General features: G+C 43.3%; 1 protein-coding gene across 5 annotated transcripts in view; it reads left to right on the top strand.

The window, feature by feature from the left end:
* nbeal2.S (neurobeachin like 2 S homeolog) overlaps positions 1-19,008 on the top strand; it is an 84,343-nt gene that overhangs the window by 32,986 nt on the left and 32,349 nt on the right. For 3 of the 5 annotated variants that reach the window (XM_041567319.1, XM_041567320.1, XM_041567316.1), the window contains exons 4-12: positions 4,403-4,484; positions 4,752-4,879; positions 6,106-6,188; positions 9,179-9,264; positions 9,745-10,045; positions 11,126-11,232; positions 11,636-11,719; positions 17,896-17,979; positions 18,301-18,399. In XM_041567319.1, the coding sequence (XP_041423253.1) occupies positions 4,403-4,484; positions 4,752-4,879; positions 6,106-6,188; positions 9,179-9,264; positions 9,745-10,045; positions 11,126-11,232; positions 11,636-11,719; positions 17,896-17,979; positions 18,301-18,399 (1,054 nt within the window). The remainder of the gene's footprint in view (positions 1-4,402; positions 4,485-4,751; positions 4,880-6,105; positions 6,189-9,178; positions 9,265-9,744; positions 10,046-11,125; positions 11,233-11,635; positions 11,720-17,895; positions 17,980-18,300; positions 18,400-19,008) is intronic. The other 2 variants (XM_041567317.1, XM_041567318.1) reach the window with 2 other exon arrangements.

The raw sequence follows: 19,008 nt of genomic DNA, 5'->3' as shown, positions 1-19,008 counted from the left end.
GTGAAGTGCGTGTCTTCTTTTGGAAGAGTCCTGATTACAATGCCCCCGGTGTGTGTGAATGTGATAGGGAGCTTAGATTGTAAGCTCTGCTGGGACTGACGGGAATGATGTATAATCTATGTTAGGTGCATGTCTATTGTGCGGGCCAGCTGGTTGCAGAGCCAGTTCCTAATTGACTTCTAGTTAATACAGAGGAAGGTAAAATGCCTCTAACACTGTCAGTTTGTAGGGCAGAGGGGACTCATTGTCGTTCCTAACCCAACCCCAGCACTTTATTTGTGGATCTGTCCCAGAATGGGCCCCATACCATATGTACCAGTAACCTGTATTATCCCCATTTGTTATAAACACACAGTTGTGGTGGTATCAGCCGGTGCCGCTGCTCCGGGGAAGGAATGAGGCCACTCACTATATTTAGCCACACGTGCAGGTTAAATCCCCTCTTGTCTTATCTCAGTCGAGATTATTTTACTGCTAAACAGACATTCTGAGAGTGTATAAATATATGTATAAATATAAGATAATAATAATATAAGACTCTCTTACTGTTTATGAGCTGATCCTCCCTCTGTGCCTCTTCGCCAATGCAAACAACTCCAGCTCCATAAACGGGGCCCTCTGTTCTGTTTATTCGCTTCTTCTCCTGTCTCTGCGATTCTCTGTGGTAACAAAGTGTCGTCCTTGTGTAGTGAGGGGCCCCCCAGGCACGTTATAAAGAGGCAGAATGGATCTCTGTTTCTCTGCATCAATGACATACGCAGAAGTGGCCCTAATAGAGGACACCACTATTAATAAGCTGAGAACATGCAGTGTAGATGGTCTTATCCAATTAATTCATAGACATTGGCAAAACTACTGATGGTACAGGGGGATCCTACAGGCAAACACAATGTAGGGAACAGCACAACGTTTCACATTCAGGGGTCGAGGGGTTCTTTGTGGATAGAGGGGTAGGATTAGGGAGCTGGCTGTAATGGAGGCCTTTGAGTGATAAGTAGTTGGCTATATGGGTGATAGGTAGGTTGTGTAGCTGCTTGGCTCTAGCTACTTAACATATATGTGGTGCTGTATGTAACACCATTGCAACATGTGATTTGATCTACTGCAGTCCCACTGGCCAACCTCCTACACATACACATTGCTCTCCAAAGTCTCGATCTTCCCCAATACAGAGATCGGCTTCACTATCATCCCAAGACTGAGACTGCCCACTCAGGATTCCTCCATTCCACGGACACCAGACTCACATTATTATAATAATGTACAATGATCTACTATTGGCAGCAGCATTATCTGCTCATTCCTGTGGCTCTGCCAAATAGGACCATGGTAATGGGACCCCCAACACTGGCAACCATGCTGGGTGCCCTCAGGACTGGTGCTTGTCTGAGACCTTTTGCTGATCATTGTTTCTGTGTAAGAAGCAAATGTTGGGTCAGACAAGGACAGTTTGTGTTAGACTGTAAGTACAGCTATAGGCGCAGCACATAGACATTGGATGTTCTCTACACCCAGGGAAATACATTTATTGTCCTTATTTGGGTTGTTGCAATATTAGTATTTAGCCTGAATTCTTTGTGTTCTATTTCTGCTCACTCATCCCTTGTGCAACCATTTCAGTTTCAGGCTGATTTATTGAATATTTCTGCAAAAACCCTAATAATCCCTCCCTTCTCTTCCACTTGCTGCTCCCTGAATTCCCAGGCTGTGCACTCAGCTCACTGCACTGTAGGACAGGAACCAATCAGCAGCTAGCAGGACCTGATAGGGAACTGAAGCCTGTCTGTGCTTGTGTGACTGCAGGGCTGTGATTGGCTGTCCCCCTCCTACTGTGCTTCTGGCAGGGACCGTTAGTCGGCGACCCCCCCCCCCAGTTAGAAGGTGTAAAAGAAAATTTGACACTTCAATATTAGAAAAACATTCACACATAGAAAATAGAAAGTAATTGGAAAAAGACTTGATTTCTGGTGAACAATCTGAAACCAACTGAACTGTGTGTTTAAAGATGAACATTCCTTTTAAAGGATAAGTAAGCATTAAAAATAAGTGAATGTAAAATTGACGAGGGGGCTATTCTAAGCACTTTTGTAATTTATATTCATTATTTATTTTCTTTTTTCCCAAGATATTAAGGGATACATGTACTGTTAATATGAATGAATTTTGTTACAACAGCGCCACCTGCTGGTCATTTTCCCACCAGTCTGACCAGCAAGTAGTCAAGGAAGTTGTCAGGAGAAAGAAAGAGGCTGATGTTCTTCTGCTTAGGAAAACAATTAGAAACCTTTCTTACATCTTTCCTAAGCAGAAGAACATCAGTCTCTTTCTTTCTCCTGACAACTTCCTTGACTACTTGCTGGTCAGACTGGTGGGAAAATGACCAGCAGGTGGCGCTGTTGTAACACAATTCATTCATATTAACAGTACATGTATCCCTTAATATCTTGCAATTAAAAATAAATAAATAATAAATGTAAATTCTAAAAGTGCTTAGAATAGCCCCCTCATCAATTTTACATTCACCTTTTTTAAAAGTTTTACTTATCCTTTAAGGGTATATAAACCCAAAAATAAAATGTTGCCTAATGAGAAAAGGAGTCATTCTTAGCAACTTCCCGATATCCATTCATTCCTCATTCTCTCTGGTTATAAAGTTCTGTGCAACTGGCAGTTCTGACTTTTGAAACAATGTAGCATAAGGTGCTGATCAACAGACTTGGAGGAGAACTGTCAATTGCTACATTGTCTAAAGACTCAGAAACAAAGAATAGAATGGAATAGAGTCTCTTGGGCGAGCTTATATCTTGATGTACTGTGTTCTCACTTATTTTTATGTGGATGTGTTCGGAGCAAGAGAAAGGGCCTTTCAGTTACCATGGTAACCAGCCCTCTTTATATGGTTATGCCTTTTTTTTCTGCTGAGGGTGGACGAATTCAAGTGAGATTTGGGGGTTCTGGGAAATAGCAATTCTGGCACCAAAGGGTGTAAAAAATCTAAAGGCTTTAAGAAATACACAAACCAGTGGAGCAAGTGTTCTGCCACTTTCATATGAATTGAGCCACACGGGGCGCCGTTTCTTTACTGTCTGAGGCTGATTAGATACAAGTGGCCATTGGATATTCAGACATATTGTATATGATCTATGACTTTCTGTGGTTTCTCTATGGGAATTGCCCAGGCAAGAGTCCCCCCTGTTTGTAACAGACAAAGGTGGAAAGTCCCCAAGTGTTACAATTAGTGCCCAGATAATGAGAGGCTAAATTGCTACATTAAAATAAGACTTCATGCAAATGTGGTGGGGGTGGGGCTGGAACCTGTAGTAATAGAGAAAGGGGGGATTTTTGCTGGGACGGGGTACAGTCTGGGTTCAGCTGAGAAGTGAAGACCAGTGGCTCCTCTTGTCTCATTCACATCGGCACCTGCAATATTGTACTGCACATTCATTCCAATTAATACACAAAATCTGCCCTGAGCTCTATGATTTGAAAATGTCTATGATAAAATTACAAATTGCAATAGGGTAAGTACATTTATGCCTGATTTTCTTTTTCTTTTAAGAAACAGCAGTCCTGTCCTGCTTTATGGCAGCTGAGATTCTAGCTATCTGTATAACAGAACATTCTGTCCCAGTGGCTGCACAGATCCTATCTGATCCCCATTGTAAGCAGCAGTCCTGTCCTGCTTTATGGCAGCTGAGATTCTAGCTATCTGTATAACAGAACATTCTGTCCCAGTGGCTGCACAGATCCTATCTGATCCCCATTGTAAGCAGCAGTCCTGTCCTGCTTTATGGCAGCTGAGATTCTAGCTATCTGTATAACAGAACATTCTGTCCCAGTGGCTGCACAGATCCTATCTGATCCCCATTGTAAGCAGCAGTCCTGTCCTGCTTTATGGCAGCTGAGATTCTAGCTATCTGTATAACAGAACATTCTGTCCCAGTGGCTGCACAGATCCTATCTGATCCCCATTGTAAGCAGCAGTCCTGTCCTGCTTTATGGCAGCTGAGATTCTAGCTATCTGTATAACAGAGCATTCTGTCCCAGTGGCTGCACAGATCCTATCTGATCCCCATTGTAAGCAGCAGTCCTGTCCTGCTTTATGGCAGCTGAGATTCTAGCTATCTGTATAACAGAACATTCTGTCCCAGTGGCTGCACAGATCCTATCTGATCCCCATTGTAAGCAGCAGTCCTGTCCTGCTTTATGGCAGCTGAGATTCTAGCTATCTGTATAACAGAACATTCTGTCCCAGTGGCTGCACTACATTAAAGAACTTGTTGTAAATGGAACTAATTTAAACACTGTTATTTTGTGTGTTTTTTAAATTGATATGGCATTATCACTGTTATCAATGTGGAACTCTTCCCTGTGAGAAATCCTCTTTGTCTCTCTAATACAGAAACCTAGAGAATGTGGAAAAAGAGAGGACATCGATCTTTGTCTGTGAAGTCATCCATCTCCTAACAGCATCAGTAACAAAGGTGAGCATAGGGCTCTCTTCATAGTCTCATAGCTCATAGTCTGTACAGAGAGATCCCATAAAACTATGGCAGCATAGGTATTCCCTGTACTAAGCACAATTCAGCAGGAACAGCCCCTTAGTTTGCTCATAGTCTGTACAGAGAGATCCCATAAAACTATGGCAGCATAGGTATTCCCTGTACTAAGCACAATTCAGCAGGAACAGTCCCTAAGTTTGCTCATAGTCTGAACAGAGAGATCCCATAAAACTTTTTTATTGTCTGTAGTTAAAGAAGCCATCCCCAGAGGAGACGGCAGAGTCGCAGTCACTAAATGAAAAAGTCTCTATTTATGGATTACATCTGTGTGAGTGCCTCTTTGATCCTTATCAGACCTGGAGAAGACAGAGAGGAGGGTAAGTAATGGGGCAAATCTGCTTAGACACACACACATATATATATATATATATTAAACTAGGGCTGGCACTTTTCTTGGTAATGTTATTGGTCTCTGGGGACCAGGTGACCAGGTTGGTGACAGGGATGGGGATGGAGCGTGAGTCAGTTTAGGGTTCATAATTTGAGGTTGGGAGGGAAGGAAGCAGGGATGCACCGAATCCACTATTTTGGATTCGGCCGAACCCCCGAATCCTTTGCGAAAGATTCGGCCGAATACCGAATCCTAATTTGCATATGCACATTAGGGGTGGGAAGGGGAGAAGATTTTTTACTTCCTTGTTTTGTGACAAAAAGTCACATGATTTCCCTTCCCGCCCCTAATTGCATATGCAAATTAGGATTCGGTTCGGCCAAATCCTGCTGAAAAAGCCAGAATCCTGGCTGAATCCCGAACCGAGTCCTGGATTCAGTGCATCCCTAGAAGGAAGGCTGGTCAGTTTGTAACAGCAACCCTGGCACTAGCTGCTAAATGACTGGCAAGGTGGGTGAGATACCAGCTGGGTTGCACCTCTGTTTACACCCTCATACTGTACTGTCTATAGAAACAATATGGTAGTTCCCTCCCATACATAGCTGCCCATAACATACATTGTCCCATAATTCCTAACAGCATCTGTTTATAAATATTGATTTTGACGTTGTCAGGAGAAAGAAAGAGGCTGATGTTCTTCTGCTTAGGAAAGATGTGAGAAAGGTTTCTAATTTTATTCCTAAGCAGAAGAACATCAGCCTCTTTCTTTCTCCTGACAACTTCCTTGACTACTTGCTGGTCAGACTGGTGGGAAACTGACCAGCAGGTGGCGCTGTTGTAACAAAATTCATTCATATTAACAGTACATGTATCCCTTAATATCTTGGGGAAAAAAAGAAAATAAATAATAAAGGTAAATTACAAAAGTGCATAGAATAGCCCCTCATCCATTTTATATTCGCTTATTTTAAAGGTTTACTTATCCTTTAAATGTCATTGCCATGGAGAGCAGCCTCTGTCAGGCCATTTCAGCTCTCTGGTTCTGACTCTTGAAACAATGTAGCAGACGTTAGTTCTTCTCCAGATATGTTAGTCTGCTTTATTGTTTCAGAGCCAGGAGGGTAGAGAACAGAAAGGGACTTACATGGCAGTTTGAATAGAATGAATAGTGGAGAAATATTTTTCACTAAGTTGCCTTTTTTTTATTAACAGGGAGATTGTTAGTGCAAAAGAGAAGAGCAAATACAAGTTCTCACCTGCCGCTTTACCTGACGAGTTCTGCACCTTTTTTCACAGTAAGATTTGGCCACATGCAGTTTGTGGGGCAGTCTGGGTAGTGGGTCTGAGAAACACAAGAGACACAGGGAATTCATTACAGCACTGTTATAGTATAGTTCTTCCTACTTACACCCTGTCTGCACTCTACCTTGTCCTGTCTGAGCAGGAACCAACTGTGGTTCCTCATTCTGTATGTGCCCCTCACCTTTCCTCTGTCTGGGCAGGCTCCATCTGTGGTTTCTCATTCTGTATGTACCACTCAACTTCCCTCTGTCTGGACAGGATCCATCTGTAGTTTCTCATTCTGTATGTACCACTCACCTTCCCCTCTGTCTGGGCAGGGTCCATCTGTAGTTTCTCATTCTGTATGTACCACTCACCTTCCCTCTGTCTGGGCAGGGTCCATCTGGGGTTTCTCATTCTGTATGTACCCCTCACCTTCCCCTCTGTCTGGGCAGGGTCCATCTGTGGTTTCTTATTCTGTATGTACCACTCACCTTCCCCTCTGTCTGGGCAGGGTCCATCTGTAGTTTCTCATTCTGTATGTACCACTCAACTTCCCTCTGTCTGGACAGGATCCATCTGTGGTTTCTCATTCTGTATGTGCCCCTCACCTTCCCTCTGTCTGGACAGGATCCATCTGTGGTTTCTCATTCTGTATGTGCCCCTCACCTTTCCTCTGTCTGGACAGGATCCATCTGTGGTTTCTCATTCTGTATGTACCACTCACCTTCCCTCTGTCTGGACAGGATCCATCTGTGGTTTCTCATTCTGTATGTGCCCCTCACCTTCCCTCTGTCTGGACAGGATCCATCTGTGGTTTCTCATTCTGTATGTGCCCCTCACCTTTCCTCTGTCTGGACAGGATCCATCTGTGGTTTCTCATTCTGTATGTACCACTCAACTTCCCTCTGTCTGGACAGGATCCATCTGTAGTTTCTCATTCTGTATGTACCACTCACCTTCCCCTCTGTCTGGGCAGGGTCCATCTGTGGTTTCTCATTCTGTATGTACCACTCACCTTCCCCTCTGTCTGGACAGGATCCATCTGTAGTTTCTCATTCTGTATGTACCACTCACCTTCCCCTCTGTCTGGACAGGATCCATCTGTAGTTTCTCATTCTGTATGTACCACTCACCTTCCCTCTGTCTGGGCAGGGTCCATCTGTGGTTTCTTATTCTGTATGTACCACTCACCTTCCCTCTGTCTGGCAGGCCCGGACTGGCCATCTGTGAGTTCGGGAAATTGCCCGAAGGGCCTCTCTGCTTATAGGGTAAATGGGCTGCACGGGTCGTCTCTGTTCTGTAAAGGGGCTGCTGGAGGTGGAGGAATTCTTTGCTGGCCCAATCCGTTATCGTTACGGTCCTCCCTCCCAACCTTATACTCACTATGTAACCATTTAAAAAGAAGCAAGGCAGGCTAAAGGGGTATGGGAATTTGGCAGTGAGGGAAGCAGTGGGAAGCTGGCTGCACGTACCATGGAGGCCGAGTTTGTCTCAGGCTGGGTCAGGCAGGTGAAGTTAGGAATCGAAGCTTTTATGTAGCAGTTTCCAGCTCAGCTGAGCTGCTTCCAGGGTAGGGGCTCTATTTGAAACAATGTAACAGTTTCCCTGAGCCGGCCGAGAAAGGGGGCTGGGCCAGCACAGAGCAAGCAATGTGCAGCTGGAAAGGTAAAAAATGTCCCTGCATTTTCTCTTAGCAAAAGATTTAGCCTGTGTAATTCTTTACAATTTTATGGTACTTGTGATTATTTCTACATTAATTGCTGTGATATCTGAGAGTTTTTAAAAGCCTGTATGATATTGCAAATTTGCAGCCCTTTAGCCTGTGGTGTTGAGCTATAAGATTTCAGCAAAATTGTAATTCCTGTAGGGCCACAGTCCTTATTCAAATAGTGGCGCTATATTGTGATTCTATTTACTACACTTTATATGCCACTTCTGCAAGTTTAATAATGTTGTCTACTGGCTATGTGGCCCTGTATGAAGGAAGGTGGTGAAGGTATTATAGTTTACAAAAATGCAGTAGACAGTCATCATTCCTTTCTATTTTAGATCATCCCAAGCTCTATCAGTTTTTGGAGAAATTTGCACTGTGTCCCTTTACTTTATGGTGAACTTTGGCAGCCATTGTGAGAAATAGCACCAATAGAAATCCATTCTCTATTCGGATGAATAAACGAAATTCCTGCAATAAATAATATTTACCTTGCACTACATTTGTTAAATGTCAGCTGAGTTAGTTTTATTGCAAGTGTCTAAGGACTATGGGACAAGTAGCATTTTTAATACTCAGAGGGCTGTCAAGAAGCCGTGCAACAGTGAACACAGCATTAATTGCTTGGAAATAACTTCTCAGTGAAAAAAAGTTGCTTCACCTGCAGTGACAAGCATTTTGATCGCCACATTTTTGCCAAGAGCTGTACAGCAGTTACATATTTGCTATACGCTTAAGTGAGCAAGTGTATAGCACAGCAGATTAGGAGTACTTCACTGTGCACCATACACTATACAGTGCAAAGTCTTTATGTATAAGGTTTATTGCCAGGCAGATGTATGCATGTGGGCTGCTTCCCAGTTTTTGCCAGGGCTGCTTTTAACTCCCAGTCCGGCCCTGCTGTCTGGACAGGATCCATCTGTAGTTTCTCATTCTGTATGTGCCCCTCACCTTTCCTCTGTCTGGGCAGGGACCATCTGTGGTTTCTCATTCTGTATCTACCCCTCACCTCCCCTCTGTCTGGGCAGGCTCCATCTCTGGTTTCTCATTCTATATGTGCCCCTCACCTTCCCTCTGTCTGGGCAGGGTCCATCTCTGGTTTCTCATTCTGTATGTACCCCTCACCTTCCCTCTGTCTGGGCAGGGTCCATCTCTGGTTTCTCATTGTGTATGTACCAATCACCTTCCACTCAATCTGTGGGTAATAATTCTCTATGTTCCACTCATATTAGACACAGGGGATTGTTGGGAGTTGCATTTGGTAGTTAAAGTTCTCGCGTTTTCTTGCAGTAGCATTGCGTGATGGAGAGAGTCTGCCTGAGCCTGTTATCCTGCGGCTTGTCCACCTGTACGGAGCCATTATTACAGGATCTAAGGTAGGGAATGAGCAAGGATGTTGGTGTTGTTAGCTGAATCTCTCTTCACTACACGGCTTGTGGAGTAGCTGTGCATCAGGCTTGCTCATGTAGCTAAATGTATAAACCCACCTCTGATGAATCCTGGAGCCATTTCTGTTGGCAAAGACCTCTCCCCAGATAAGGGAATCCATTCCCTTTAGTACTTTTCCAGGTACTTTATTTGTTGGGCTGCTCTCTTTCCTATGGTCAGTTAGGAAACAACCCCAGCCTTTATACAAGTACAGACTAGTCAAGTTCAGGTTGAAAATGCTTCAACTTGTGCTGATACTAATCCACTTTCAACCAACCTGAACCCAACAGTCCCACAATGAGTTATTTACATCAACCCATCTCTGATGTCAAGGAAGTGGATGGGGAAAGCGAAGAGTATAAATCACAGCCTTGTGCAAGTTTTTTAGAAAATAAAAACAGCAACAGATTTCTGTGTTTTTCTTACAGCAAAATGCTCTGCTCCTCATTACATCGGGATCAGTGGAAGCTCTCATGCTGGTCCTGTGGAACTGGTGCATGAGCCACAATGTGAGGAACCCTCAGATTCTACAGCTTGCATTGGAATGCCTGATTTCCATCATCCACATCTTGCATGGCAGCAGCCCCAGTGAAAGGCAGGTGGAAATCCGGAATATCTTGGATACTTATTTCAAGGTTCTTAACTCTGACCGGCCTTTGTCTTCCCTGGAGAGAAAGTCTGAGCCACACTTGGAAGAAGGACTGTTAGCCTTGCGCATTGGCATGTTGCGTATGTACCCTCCTTGTATCTTCATTATTATTTGCATGCTATTGCATGATTGGAAGTTCAGTCTTTATATTGCAGTCTTTCTTAAAGGGATACTTTTTTTGTGAAAAAATGTTTTTTTTCCCAAAAAGCATCAGTTAATAGTGCTGCTCCAGCAGAATTCTGCACTGAAATCCGTTTCTCAAAAGAGCAAACATACCTTTTTATATTTCATTTTGAAATCTGACATGGGGCTAGACATATTGTCAGTTTCCCAGCTGCCCCCAGTCATGTGACTTGTGCTCTGATAAACTTCAGTCACTCTTTACTGCTGTACTGCAAGTTGAAGTGATATCACCCCCTCCCTTTCCCCCCAGCAGCCTAACAACAGAACAATGGGAAGGTAACCAGATAGCAGCTCCCTAACACAAGATAACAGCTGCCTGGTAGATCTAAGAACAGCACTCAATAGTAAAATCCAGGTCCCATTGGGACACATTCAGTTACATTGAGTAGGAGAAACAGCCTGCCAGAAAGCAGTTCCATCCTATAGTGCTGGCTCTTTCTGAAATCACATGACCAGGCAAAATGACCTGAGATGCACCTACACACCAATATTACAACTAAATACACTTGCTGGTTCAGGAATGACATTTTATATTGTAGAGTGAATTATTTGCAGTGTAGTCAAGGAAGTTGTCAGGAGAAAGAAAGAGGCTGATGTTCTTCTGCTTAGAAAAACAATTAGAAACCTTTCTCACATCTTTCCTAAGCAGAAGAACATCAGCCTCTTTCTTTCTCCTGACAACTTCCTTGACTACTTGCTGGTCAGACTGGTGGGAAACTGACCAGCAGGTGGCGCTGTTATAACACAATTCATTCATATTAACATGTATCCCGTAATATCTCGGGGGAAAAAATTAAATGAATGTAAATTGCAAAAGTTTTTAGAATAGCCCCCTCGTCAATTTTACATGCATTTATTTTAAAGGGTTATAAATCCTTTTGGATACATGTGTGGTTTGCCCGCAGTACAGACCAGTATGACCTGTATGATTTCACTTTAACCCTGCTAATACTTGCCCTTTGTTTGTTTTTTTGTAGGAGCTATACCTGAGATGCTGAACTGTGCCGACCGGCCGGTCTTGCAGGCGATATTCCTCAGCAACAATTGCTTCGAACACATCATCCGGCTCATTCAAAACAGCAAGGTCAGTTCCTGCACTGTGTTTGGGGGCAGTGTTCCCTAGAGCCCAATAATCTGCACTATTGTAGGAATTTGTTTTTGGAACAAGGCTTAGGATGTGCATATCTTGACTACACAGTTCATTAAAGTCAATGGCACCTGTTTAAATGCAAATTGACATTGGGGAATCATACAAGGCTAATTTCTGACGTAGGCCAACGTTTCCTCGCTGCTTGGGCCACAGGGACGCCTGTCAATATTCAGTTTGCATTCAGTCCTGGGCTCACACAGTCCAGCTGAGCTGTAGCAGGGGCTTCCGTGTGTAACTTTGTGTGGATAATGCCTGTCTTGCTATTGCTGCCATCCCCCCCTGTGCACGCTCTCTCTCCCCTGCCTCATGTAACCTCTCTAACCCTCGTTTTTGACAGCTTTACCTGAGCAGGGGCCGTGCCCCAGAGGAGAGTGGGAGAGATCTAACCACTCAGTTACTCACCGAGCTTGATATCAGAAAGGTATAGAGCACTTGTTGCACTGTCCTTGTCCATGGGCTGCTGAATGGCTTCCTTCCCCTTTAACAATCATTTCTGTTATTGTGTTTCTCTTGTAACAACCAGTGGTGTCCGTGGGGAAAGGTCAGGGATATAGGGCGCCAGGTTCAAATATGCACCCGAATGGGCAGATTTATTAAAGGAGAAGGAAAGGTTAAAACTAAGTAAGCTTTATCCGAAAGGTCTATATAAATACACCAGTAAACCCTCAAAGAAATGCTGCTCTGAGTCCTCTGTCAACAGAACCACCACATTTCTTTATTTCTATTGTGTACTCATGGGCTTCTGTATCAGACTTCCTGTTTTCAGCTTAAACCTCCAGGGCTAGGGCTTGAGCATGCTCAGTTTGCTTCTCCGATCTCTGCTGTAATCTGAGGCCAGAGCTATGAGTGAGCAGGGAGAGACTCAGGCAGGAAGTGATGTCACACCAAGCTAATATGGCAGCTGCTATCCTAAACAAACAGAGAGCTGTTACTCAGGTATGGTAAAGCATTCTGCACAACTGCTTTGGTAGCTTTCCTTCTCCTTTAAGGGTCGAATAGTGAATTCAAATTTTCAAATTTTTTTGGTGTCAAAATTGACACGTTAAAATTTTAATCCCCTAGTTCGAATGTAAATTTGAATGTGAGATTTATCAAACCTCGACCACGGAAACAGTTCAAATTCGAAGATTCTCCACCTAAAACCTGCCTAGTTTATTTACCAGTCAATAGCAGAAGTCAGTTGAACCATTCGAATATGTTAAATGCCTTTCTGACATTCACGTTTTTTTCGGAGGGAAAATTCAAATTCGATTCGAATTTTCAGGTCGGGACTATTTGATTGAATATTAGACCTTCAATTTTTTTTCTAACCTCCCAAATGTCTCACTATATATGATAACAGAGAATGACCAGCTGCATGGTGGCTTGAATTCCCAGCATTCCCATGGAGGGGGGAACTGTACTGCAGACTTGTTGCTGTATCCCATCATACCTATGGCGTATCCTTTGCACGCACAGTATGTGATCCCCTGGGGCCAGGCTCTTCCCTGCATTATTAATAACCCTGATCATAAACTGGTTGGACTGGTTTCCTACACTGGTTCCTGCTTGTTAGTTAAACATAAACAAAAGGGATGCGCTACCTGCAGGGCTCCAGCAGCACTACAAGTCCCAGCATGCTCCGACAGCTGTTGGTGATGTGTTATTACCGTAGGACCATAGTACAGGTTATTAGACCCTCCCCAGCTTTTCAGTGGTTGCTGGAAAGGCCTCCAAGACTGAGCTTCCTGCCTGGGAAGTTACAGACGCAAAATAAAATTTAAAACATACCGTTTTATGAACACTGGTATAATCTAAACTTCTCACCCCCTCTGCCACTTAACAACTCATTGTTATGCTGTTAGTGATATGGACCACTCCCTATCCTAGGGTAGCACGGAGCAGGATATTAACTGGTATTAATGTTTTATTAATCATATCAGGGTATTAAAGATGAACGAATGACTGTTTTCTGTACTTCCTGGTTCTAGGCTGTTCTCTTTCCTATTGTCAGGTGACAGCTGGGCCTCTCTGTGTCAGGTTCAAGCTCCTCCTTCTAGCCAGACCATGGTAAAGAGAGCAGCCCACAAGCAGGAATCGCAGAGAATCAAATCTGTACAGGGCTAATTAAGCACTTGGGACGTAGGTCCATTGAATGCAGGCTTACCTTTCATGGGTCCTCTCCTGTCCCACTGCTGACACCACTGGTTATTCTGTTTGTGCTTTCTGTGATGCTTTTCATTTTCTTCACTTTACTTCCCCTTGTTCCCATGATGTTCTGGGGGAAAAATTAAGATCACTCGTTAAAAGTACATTTCCAAATGTGGAAATATTGCAAGATAGTCATCACATGCAAATTACCCTTCAAGCTTGATTTGAAACAGATTTCGGCATTTTGGGGTATTCCATATTATGGTGTTCCTATCACATAATCCTGTAGATTTGTAATATTGGATCAAAATCTGGTTGGAAGTGTGAATGTTGCACCGTATATATATCTATATACATACAACTAGAACATCTCATCATGTTTTGACCTGGGTAACATTGTGGGCAGGTTCATAGAAAATAGATTCACAGAATCCTCCTTTCCTTGTGGTCCCCAATCCTATATAATTAGAACCCAAAGGAGTTAATTAAAACACTAAGAAGCAAAACTGTTAACTGCTAAAGGTGAATTAGGGCTGGTGAGCAGAACTATATCCCTTATTACTAGAATACACCTCTGGGATATATAGTGGGTACAGTGTGATGGAATATATAGTTGGACAGTGATGATATTATGGGATATATTGGTGGCACAGGGTGATGAGAGTGGGGTATTTATAGGTGGTACAGAGTTATGGCATTAATTATATCAAATATATAGTTGGCATGGTGATGGCAATAGGGATAAATAGTTGGTTCAGTGGATTCTTTTGTTAACAGTATGGACAGTAGCAGAACATTTAGTGTAGTGTTACATAGGAGATGACAGCCCTTTGGCTTGTGGAGCTACTAGTTCAGTATCCGGAGCAAATTGGTCTCTCTGCTTAGTTTTACCATCTGCACAAAATCCCTAATAAATATGCAGAGCAGGTGTCCCTTATCTGCCAGCATCTCCCATGGAACCAAACAACTGGTGAGACTCGGGGAGAGGAGCAGAGCCATTAATCCTGCTAACAAGTACTTTATAGGCTGGGAGATGGCAGCACAGATAAGCAGAGAGGCTTCTGATAAACTAAACATGGTACTGAGCAAATCCTCTCTGTGCCACTGGAGATGAATGAGCTGCAAAGTTATCCTTCTAGCACTTGTACCCACACACACCCTTCCCTCTCCTACAGGCAGGTACACAAAGGAGAGAATAGATTTATTCTACTTCCTTTCTCTTTAATTTACTTTGTGCTCCAATGGAGTCGCTGCTCAATCTATAAAAATAAACTTCTCAAGACCATTAGTATGTTTTCCATCGGGATATTAGAAGGGTTCTGTGACCATATAAAGGCACAAGGCTGCAGGCTGAGTTATACAGGGAACTCTGAGTATCACTCATGTATTATAAGGGATAATGTACCCCCTACTGTAAATGATAAGGATATTAGAAGTCACTGAGGGGTTGTTCTGTGACCATATAAAGGCACAAGGCTGCAGGCTGAGTTATACAGGGAACTCTGAGTATCTCTCATGTATTATAAGGGATAATGTACCCCCTACTGTAAATGATAAGGATATTAGAAGTCACTGAGGGGTTGTTCTGTGACCATATAAAGGCACAAGGCTGCAGGCTGAGTTATACAGGGAACTCTGAGTATCACTCATGTATTATAAGGGATAATGTACCCCCTACTGTAAATGATAAGGATATTAGAAGTCACTGAGGGGTTGTTCTGTGACCATATAAAGGCACAAGGCTGCAGGCTGAGTTATACAGGGAACTCTGAGTATCACTCGTGTATTATAAGGGATAATGTACCCCCTACTGTAAATGATAAGGATATTAGAAGTCACTGAGGGGTTGTTCTGTCACCATATACCGTATATACTAGAGTATAAGCCGATCCGAGTATAAGCCGAGGTACCTAATTTTACCTTAGAAAACTGGGAAAACTTATTGACTCTAGTATAAGCCTAGACACAACTACAACCCTGTCTCCCAGCAGCGCACCTTCCGCCAAAGAGACTCCCCCCGCGATCAACCGGACTTCTTTGCAAAGTTGATGGTGACAGAAAATTGTGCAGAGAGTGCTGTGTGATATTGCCATCACTGTTAATCTTTCATATAACCAACAGAGGGCACTGTGTGATATTGCAGTCACTGTTATTCTTTGATATAACCAACAGATGGCGCTGTGTGATATTGCAGTTACTGTTATTCTTTGATATAACCAACAGAGGGCGCACTTTTATTCTTTCATAAAACCAACAGAAGGCATTGTGGGATATTGCAGTCTCTCCCCAAGTCAACAGTTGGTATAGGAATGATTAAAAGTGACTGCAATCTCGGCTACTGCCCACTGACCCGAGTATAAGCCGAGGTAGACTTTTTCAGTACATTTTGGATGCTGAAAAACTCGGCTTATATACGGTAAAGGCACAAGGCTGCAGGCTGAGTTATACAGGGAACTCTGAGTATCACTCATGTATTATAAGGGATAATGTACCCCCTACTGTAAATGATAAGGATATTAGAAGTCACTGAGGGGTTGTTCTGTGACCATATAAAGGCACAAGGCTGCAGGCTGAGTTATACAGGGAACTCTGAGTATCACTCATGTATTATAAGGGATAATGTACCCCCTACTGTAAATGATAAGGATATTAGAAGTCACTGAGGGGTTGTTCTGTGACCATATAAAGGCACAAGGCTGCAGGCTGAGTTATACAGGGAACTCTGAGTATCACTCATGTATTATAAGGGATAATGTACCCCCTACTGTAAATGATAAGGATATTAGAAGTCACTGAGGGGTTGTTCTGTGACCATATAAAGGCACAAGGCTGCAGGCTGAGTTATACAGGGAACTCTGAGTATCACTCATGTTAGTGCAGCTGAATGCATTGCATGTCTGTTCCAAAATGTGGATAGACAAATACCAGTAGAATCAAAGCTCCATGGGAATTTTTGTATTTAAAATGTCAAATCCTGTTTTTGGCAACATACAATATATGATAAAGATTTGTTTTACTCTCATGTTTTTCCAGTATGAGCTAACTGCTTATTGCTAGAACATGTATATACAGTTCTGCTTCTGTTCCCATCTATATTGCCCAAAGCAAGCGTGAGGTGCAGGAATTGCAGTCAAGCAATGATGTTTTCTTCCCATCATTACAACAGACTTATATAGAATAACAGTGCAGTTTGGTTCCTTGGCAAGAAAAAGAACTTACTCACTTGTACTTTACAGCATCAATGTTACATATTGTTCTTACACTCTTCTCAGTGATGATGATGATCTCTACTATGCTGACAATGTAACTTACATAAAGGGCTAGGATCCCTATATACTTCCTTTCCTCTCCTTGCTGGACAGTGATTGAACATAGTGCAGGATGTAATGGTGGTGGGGCTTTCTGTTGGTGGCTGAGGTATGTTCTGGTGGTAATTGGTGGAAGGCTCCTAGAGCAAAACTCCTCTCTCCTCAGGTTCCCTTAACAGTGCTGGTTAATTTGAGCTTGATTCTGTAAGCCAGTGATCCCCAACTAGTGGCTCATGAGTAACATGTTGCTCACTGACCCTTTGGCTGTTGCTCCCCGTGGCCTCACAGCAGGAGCTTATTTTTGAATTCCAGGCTTAGAGGCAAGTTTTGGTTGTATAAAAACCAGGTGTACTGCCAAACAGACCGTCCTGTAGGCTGCCAGTCCACATAAGAGGCTAGCCAATCACAGCCATTATTTGGCATCCCCATGAACATTTTTCATGCATGTGTTGCTCCCAAACTCTTTTTACATCTGAATATTGCTCCTGGGTAAAAAAGTTTGGGGACCCCCTGCTTGAAAGAGTGTCACTTTTCCACTACATGCCCATGTAACATGCTGGCAGTAGAAGGGTTTACCAACCTGGTGACAACGATAAGTTGTGTCTCCCGCTCAGTCAAGATCAGACAGAAATATCCTTGAATACCGCACCGTTCTGGGTTGTTGTGGCTTGTGTTTGAGGAGCTCTGATCTAGAACCTTAAAGGAGAACTACACCCTCTGCAGCTGGGGCCCCCCGTTCGCCCCTCTCCCTGCTTCCTCCCAGCATGTTGTTGCACTGGAATGGGTCTCCCCTATAGAGACACTGACCTGTATACGCAGAACAGCGCAGCACAGAGGAGCCATGTTCCCAGCCTCAGCATCTTCCACAAGTAAGCGCCGTTACATTCGCTTTTGGCAGATGCGCAGCTGGAGCTGGAGAGCTCCGTAAAATACCCAAAAGAAAGAAGAATATCCAGAAAATACAGAAACTAGCGAACATGACTCTCCCCCCGTTCTGCATATACAGGTCAGTGTTGACAGAGGGGAGACCCATTCCAGTGCAACACCATGCAGGGAGGGACCAGTGGAGGAGGGTGAACAGGAGCCCCCAGCTGCAGGTTTAGGGGTTTAGGTCTCCTTTAAGACCTTTTAGTTCAATGTACTTTTACCTTTTGTTTAGGTTCTTGATAGCGATTCAGACTCCATTACTATAAATGCCATTGGCGTTCTGACTTCCATCATGAGAAATTCCCCTGCAGCTAAGGTAAGTGTGGCCTGATCTTTACTTTCCTGGCTTGGGTACAAGATGAGATATTCATGTTCCAGAGGGTTTGACTTGAGAGGATTTACAAAGGTGGCACATTGTATAACTTCTATAGCATGCACCTCTACCAGTATCCAGTTTAGTATATAGAACTACATCAAACTGTGTGAAAACCGTTTGTAAAAGAAATGTCTGGTTCTCGTTTCAGTATAAGCTGTGCCATGCAACCAAGCCATATTTTTTCTTAGAGCTTCTTATACTATATGTATGCCATACTAAGCCTTTTATCATCAGAGCACATACTGTTTTTCCTCCTATCAGGAAGTGTTCAAAGAGCGGATTGGTTATTCCCATCTCTATGAGGTTCTGAAAAGCCGAAGCCAGCCCACCAAGCCCCTTCTTCAGGAGTTACTTACAATGGTGAGTAGACGTTAAGCCTTGCATAATAGAATTATTTCTGCATGCCTCTGGTATGTGAACCATGTAGGGATACAGAATTGTGGTGCACACATAGACTTTTATGTGAAAACACATAATTATGAACTTATTCTGCCCCACTCGCATCTCTGCACAAAGTATTTCATTTTTAAAAAGTCTGCACAACAGATTTTTGTGCAGACAGCCAAATAATTTTAATCTGGAGTACTAGGGAGCAAACCTACTATTCTCGATGTGTTTGGGGTCTAGCCTCCTCTCTTTGATGTCTTTGGGAGTCAGCACCTCTCTTTGATATAGCTGGGTGTCAGCTTCCTTACTTGAGGTGTTTTGGGATCAGCCTCCTCTCCATGGAAAGTTCAGGAGACAGTCCCCATCTTCCACTCCTTAATGTGTTAATTAGTCAGCCATCTTTCTTGGATATATTGAATGTTGGCTTCCTTTCCATGATGTGTTTGGAAGTCAGCCTTGATGTGTTTAGTGACCAGTCTCCTCCTCATGGTGAGGTCAGGAGTGTTCCTCCTTTTCTTCAGAAGTTTGGGAGCCAGCCTTCTTTCCATGGTAAGCTTAGGTCCCGGCCATCCTTCCTTGGTG

The sequence above is a fragment of the Xenopus laevis genome, chromosome 6S (assembly GCF_017654675.1).
Source record: "Xenopus laevis strain J_2021 chromosome 6S, Xenopus_laevis_v10.1, whole genome shotgun sequence".
Lineage (NCBI taxonomy): Eukaryota > Metazoa > Chordata > Amphibia > Anura > Pipidae > Xenopus > Xenopus laevis.
The sequence above is the reverse complement of the archived record's forward strand: the minus strand, read 5'-3'. Positions and strand labels throughout refer to the sequence as shown.